General features: G+C 52.4%; 1 protein-coding gene and 1 long non-coding RNA gene across 2 annotated transcripts; one reads left to right on the plus strand and one right to left on the minus strand.

Moving 5' to 3' along the window:
• The first annotated feature begins 32 nt into the window (after positions 1 to 32).
• On the plus strand, positions 33 to 1,768 carry LOC122678020. Its single transcript, XR_006335986.1, has 3 exons — positions 33 to 321; positions 1,346 to 1,471; positions 1,637 to 1,768. It is a non-coding gene; the product is annotated as an uncharacterized LOC122678020 (long non-coding RNA).
• A 102-nt stretch (positions 1,769 to 1,870) lies between these two features.
• On the minus strand, positions 1,871 to 5,484 carry DPH2 (diphthamide biosynthesis 2). Its single transcript, XM_043878406.1, has 6 exons — positions 5,102 to 5,484; positions 4,790 to 4,902; positions 4,035 to 4,258; positions 3,153 to 3,836; positions 2,886 to 3,062; positions 1,871 to 2,804 (listed from the first exon to the last, which is right to left on the minus strand). Exons 1-6 carry the CDS (start codon positions 5,246 to 5,248, stop codon positions 2,680 to 2,682), a joined length of 1,470 nt encoding a protein of 489 aa, XP_043734341.1. The 5' UTR covers positions 5,249 to 5,484; the 3' UTR covers positions 1,871 to 2,679.
• Positions 5,485 to 6,247: the final 763 nt, after the last annotated feature.

Genomic DNA, 6,247 nt, shown 5'->3' on the forward strand with positions numbered 1-6,247 from the left:
GAATTGCAGGCGCAGAGGATTGTGGTGATTGTAGTCTCGCGGCCCGAAACCTTTCTTGCCGAATACCTCGATCGTTGCCTGGCCGGTCCATCTAGGGTCGGGCCGCTCCCTCTTGTACGCCCGGACACTCCACCCAGCTCCGGCTCTGCTTTCCACCCGAGCCTGCTCACCGCCGCCCTAGCTTAGTCTCCAAGCCAATGCTGATCTCGCGGGCCTCCTCCCTGACCGTCCCACCCAGCTCGCGAGGGTGTCTGCTCCGTCCCTCACTGAGCTCATGCTGTTTCCTCTGCCTGAAGCACGTTTCTTCGTGCTCACCCCAAGGTCGGCCAACACCTAATGATCTTAAGATACGTTCTAACAGGAAGCTTTCCCTAGCCAGAGGCAGGGGGATGCGTCCGCTCTATGGTCTCCCGCCACCCTAGCGATGCTTCTATAACTTTAGTAAGATCATGTCACTCAAATACCTCGGTGGCTCCCCTTTCCCTCGCAATGAAAACCATGGTCCTTGTAATGGTCTACCAGGCCTCTCACCCTGATTTCGTTGCCCAATAGTTTCTTACTAACTCCCTCCTCTGGCTGCCCTGTTGTTCAGTCACTAAGTCTTGACTGTGCGACCCCATGGACTACAGCACACCAGGCTTCCTTGTCCTTCACTATCTCCCAGAATTTGCTCAAACTCACATCCACTGAGTCAATGGTGCCATCCAACCAGCTCATCCTCTGTCGTCCCCTTCTCCTCCTGCCCTCAACCTTCCCCAGCATCAGGGTCTTTTCCAGTGGCTGCACTGGCCTCCTGGCTATTTCTTGAACACCATCATACCCTCAATGCATTGCACTTGTTCCCTCTGCTTCTTCTAATTATTCACATGGTTCACTCAAAACTTCTTTCAGTCTTTGTTCACCTTCAAAAAGTCTTCTCTGATCATCCTGTTTAATACTGTAGCCCCTTCTCTTACATTCCTTCCCAGCTTTATATTTCTCCATAGCCCTTATCACCATTCTACATACTGTTCTGATTGTCTTCTCCACCACAAAAATGTAAGCAACCATGAAAGGATTCCTAAACCCACCGCTGATTTCCACTGCTGGGCACACCCTGGTGTTCAATCCATATTTGTAGAATACACAACTGGTGCTTACCTTTTCCCAGTTACCACGATCAGTTTACAGAACTGCCTCTACCAGTAGACTGTGCAATCCTTGAAGGCAGAAATCACAACACCCTGACAGTGTTAGTTAGTTGTGTCTGATTCTTTGCGAACCCTAGACTGTAGCCTGCCAGGCTTCCCTGTCCATGGAATTCTCCAGGCAAGAATATGGTATGAGTAGCCATTCCCTTCTCCAGGGTAATCTTTCCGATCCAGGGATTGAACCCCAGTTTCCTGAATTGAAGGCAGATTCTGTACCATTTGAGCCACCAGGGGGACAGTGCCACTATGTCGAGATTTTTCAGCAAATGCAGAGAACTAAGGTGAGTCATTTTCACTTCACCCCTCTAAACCCTTAGGATCTAGCAACTCCACTTTGCTTGAAGTACCCACAGTGATGGTCTATGCCTGTGTGTTTGAGCTTGGTGTACCCTTTGTCCAAATGTCCTTTTCACTCCATTACTTCTTTTTTTTTTTCCCCCTTCAAGAGATCCAGCTGAGGTAACACTCTCTCTGAAAAGCCTCTTCTGGGCTCCAGCTGCCCCTGGGGATTTCCTTCCTCATAAAGAATACTGCTTCACCCTGTGGTAACTGCCTTTTTAGCTGCCTCTCTTCTCAGCTACACTGTGAGGACAGGACTCCTATCAAATATAATTCAGATCTCAACCCACAGGACCTGTTCAGGACTTGGCAGTATTTGATGAATAAAAAGAAAACAAGGAGAAAAATTATCTGGTTTATTCAAGTTTCTGTGACCTCCCTGAGAAACAAATTGGAGTCAGTGTAGACCAGCAGTGCCCAGCAGAACTTTCTGCAGTGATAGAAATGTCTTCTAGCTGTGCTGTCCTCTTATGTGGTTATCTGAGTACTGAAATATGATTAGTGTGACTGAGAAACTGAGCTTTTAATCTTAATTCAAATTTATGTTTGACAGCCACATGTATTGTGTAGCATAAGCGTAGACCAGTTGATTCTCAGCTGTGGATGCTTTTGCCCCCTTAGGGGACTTTTACCAACATCTGGAGACATTTCTGTTTATAATTGGAGAGGGGTATGCTACTGGCACCTATTGGGCAGAAACCAGAGATGATGCTAAACATCCTACAATGCACAAGACAGCCCATCACAAACAATTATCTGGCCCAAAACATCAACAGTGCCAAGGCTGAAAAACCGTGGTCTAAAACATCTAGCACCTGCCTTTGAAAAAGACAGACCCTCAACTGCACAGCAGGAACTTGGATTGGCCAGAGGTCTTGGGTTGCTCCCAGGAGAACAGATGGCCCAGAGGCTTCAGGGAAGACCTAAAGCTGTTCCCTCGTCAGTCAAACAACAGACCTTTACCAAGCCAGTATGGGCTAAGCCTTGTGCCAGTGCCAGGAAAGGACAAGATAAGACAGAGCTGGACCCTGTCCTCATTGAGGGGCTGCCTCAGTGAGAGGCTCCTTCAAGGATCCTGGCAGAAGAGTGAGGTTGGTGCAGGGAGCACTAAAGGTCTTAAGTCCACCTGTGGCTCTGGTCCCACATGTTATCAGCTGTGTCCCTCATCCTCATAGGCGATGGCAATTCCTCGTCTTCCGCTTACAGCTCCCGTCACTGGCGTCTGACCCAAGCAGGGCTGCAGTCCTTTCCAGCTCCGGGAACTAAGGAATGAGGCTGCAGAGGGAGGGGGTTGAGGCTGAATGACCTGAACAGGGGGGAAGGGTTCAGATGGGAGTGGAGATCTGCCACACTCACCTGCAGGGCTGCTCTCAGCCAGCTCCAGGGAGGGCTTCGGGGTCAGCGCTGAGCACCCAGGATCATCTGATGGCTTCCAGGCAGGTGGGGGTCGGAGATCCCCAGTAATGAGTGACACATCTGGGGCGTCCCACAGCTCTGAGTCAGGTGGAGGGAGGGGCACGTGGAAGGGAGAGCCTGGAAGGGAGGGGAAAAAAAGGATTCATATGGGCCCCCCAACTTCATGCCCCAAGTGTTTTTAGCTTAGGCAGTGCCCCCACCACTCACCAGGCAATAAGTCCGCATAATGTGTGAGGTGGGGAGCCAGGCCTGGAGGTGGCCATGCAGGGTTGCAGGCAGCCTCCAGCTCACATGGTGCTAATACAGGCCTGAAGAAGCTGCCAGAAGGCTGGGGGGCTAGAGTACCCAGAGGACAGGCCAACAGCACAAAGACGTCCACTTCAGGGAAGTTGGCAAGTTTGGCAGGCGTGGGCCGCCCAAGGGCCAACACATAGCTACGCTTGCCAGCAGCCTGTGTCAAGTTCCGCAAGTGTGCCAGGGCCTCCCGGTGTCGAGCCACACCCAGCGTGCCCGCCAGCAGCCCCACCACACGGGCATCTCTGGCCCTCTCTACCAGATAGCGTCTACGTGCTCTTAGCCGCCCAGCCCGGACACCTTCATCCTGAGTCTGGCCTGTGTCTGGGCAGCAGGAGGAGAAGGGCCGCCCTGGTGCCCAGCCCAAAAGCAGCCGGCTTAGGTCTGGGTCAATGTCAGGGTCAGAGATGGCCTCAGAGCCCCCCACATAGAAGGCACCATACTCTTCCAAACACCTCCCTGGAGCCAAAGGGAAGCGGCGCCCAAAACGCTCCAGGGGCTCAGGCTTTGGATTGAGGGAGCCTGCTGGCAGGGGAAGAGCCGGGCTGGAGACAAGCAGGTCCAGATACCGTGGGCGCAGAAGGGTGGCCAAGGCCTCTGGAAGAAGAAGGTGGTGTCAGGGTTGGGGCCTGGTAAAATGGGATGCCCCTCATCCCCAGGAGACTGAATGGGACCCAAAAGGAGAGGTTGGGGCCCAGCCCATGTGGAGAACTCCACAGAAGTGCACTGAAATGGGGAAATTAAGGCACAAACTGGTCAGCCCACCCTACCCGCATGCACAGGCAAAACCCTCACCCAGGGCGTGGGCACAGGCTGGCTCACTGAGCAGCACCACAGGCGCTGTGGGGTCTGGGTTCTGGGCCTCAAAGGCCTTAGCACAGAGCTCCAAGGCCACAGATCGCTGACCGAGGACGAAGGCCACGGGCAGTGGGCGAGCAGGAGGGCTTAAGCAGGCAGGGCCAAAATGTACAAGGGCCTGAGCTCCAGCTTGCTCAGCACCCAGTACATCCACACAGCAGCTGCAGGGGAGATACCATCAGGAGAGAGGTTCTCATTGAGAAAAGTATTGCTGTCATCAATGGAAAATGTGGTCAGTAAAGAAAACCATGTTATGAAAAGACAGCGTGGGAGCTGAGTGGGACGTTCAAGAGGAAGGGGACGTATGTTAAACTACAGCTGATACATGTTGATGTGTGGCAGAAATGAACACAATATTGTTCAGCAGTTATTCAGTCAGTTCAGTTGCTCAGTTGTGTCCGACTCTTTGCGACCCCATGAACCACAGCACACCAGGCCTCCCTGTCCATCACAAACTCCTGGAGTTTACCCAAACCCATGTCCATTGAGTCGGCGATGCCATCTAACCATCTCATCCTCCAATTAAAAATAAAATGAAAAGACAGTGTCACTAAGAAGAGCTAGTATCAGGAAAGGAATCATCATCATGAAGGAGAAACAAAGCTACTGAGGCCAGACACTGTCATAAAGGAGAAATGCCCATCAGTCCTGGATCCCTACCTCACCCTCAATACGCAAGCTCAAGTTCACACCTGCCATAGGCTGTGTCTCCTAGAATGAACATCTTCGACCCGGTAGCCTCCTCCAGTCGTGCTGCCACGGCCCCAGCATCTCCCAATAGCTGGTCAGGGAACTGCAAGGCCACCTGTAAGCATGTACCATGGAGTCAGGAACAGCCTCTCCTGCACCGAGGGTGTCTTCAAGCGAAACCTTTCCGGGAGTCCCGACCTAACCTAACAAGCCCCTCCACCCAGCGAAGCATCTCCCCCCATTCCCAGGCTCACAAAATTACCCCAAGATCCCAATCCTTTGGCAGACCCATCCGCTCCCCAACATGCCCTCACCCGCTGACACCCCAGGTCGCGGACAAATCCAACAACTCGCTCCAGCTCGTACACCCGGTCCAGGTCTCCAAGTGGAGTGCGCAGCCCGGCAGAGCCTGCCTCTCGCTGCAGCACCGCCTCCGCAGGGCTGCTGAAGGTGGACTCCATGAGGCACAATCTGGGTGGCGGCAGGCAATGGGAACCTCCCTCAGTCAGCTTCAGGCCCCGTGGGCTCAAAAACAGCCCTCAAAGAGTCAGAATCGACTGGTGGGGACGGTGGGCGGGGAGGCGCTGGGAGTCAGTCCGCCCTAAGCCCTTTAGCCAGCCCCTCTCCCACAGCAACTCCTGTTTCTCTGCTTTACCACAACACATGGGCCTCCCGGAGACTACTTCCGAGTGTTTGAGGCGGGACTGACGGCAATCATATCCGTCTAAAACCTGCACCGCCAATCCCCGCCAAGCCATCCCGAGAACCAATGGTCGGCCTCCGAGCCTGAAGCCAATCGGAAGTGCCTCAGAGAAAGAGCGGAGCCTTGTGGGTGTTGTGGTTCTCCTGGCGCTCGTCTCCTGGCTCTGGTCTTCCGGTTCAGCCCCATGCCCCCTCAAACACACCGATTGCCTGAAAATTACTACTCCAGTTTGAGCAGTTCCTATCCGCTTACACTGGTAAGGACTTCCCGTGCACTCTATCACCTTGGGAGGTGGCATTGCATAATTTTTAAGTTAAGTACCAAACTGCCTGGGTTTGAATATTGGGCTATGCCACGTAGCTACTTACTCAAGTTATTCAACGTCTTTATGACTTGTTTCCTCGGAATGGGGTTGTAACAGTAGTACTTTTAATAGAATTGCGGGGGCAAATTAATTTAGATATAAAACTTCATAAAGCAGTCCTCTGCATAGCACATGTACTGAAATCATCCGCTATTACCCTCAGAGCAGTCTGTCGATTAGGCAGACATTGAGCACTTTTTGTTCACCAGGGACTCACGTTCTGAGTTTAGTCTTTGGAGTAAGATCTGGCCCATATTACAGATGATGAAACTGTGGTTCAAAGAGGCTAACGGCCTAATAAGACACAGCAAGTCAGTGACACAATCAGTATCAAACCCAGGTCTGATTTCGGAAACTGTTCTTTACACCCCTCATTCTTCCAGGTTTTATATA

This window comes from Cervus elaphus, chromosome 20 (genome assembly GCF_910594005.1).
Source record: "Cervus elaphus chromosome 20, mCerEla1.1, whole genome shotgun sequence".
Lineage (NCBI taxonomy): Eukaryota > Metazoa > Chordata > Mammalia > Artiodactyla > Cervidae > Cervus > Cervus elaphus.

Coding starts and splice junctions, on each gene's coding strand:
- DPH2 (XM_043878406.1), bottom strand. CDS start 5,248: ATGGAGTCCACCTTCAGCAGCCCTGCGGAGGCGGTGCTGCAGCGAGAG. Junction 4,903..5,101: donor GCGACCTGGGGTGTCAGCGG/GTGAGGGCATGT, acceptor ACATGCTTACAG/GTGGCCTTGCAGTTCCCTGA. Junction 3,837..4,034: donor AGCCTGTGCCCACGCCCTGG/GTGAGGGTTTTG, acceptor TTCTTCTTCCAG/AGGCCTTGGCCACCCTTCTG.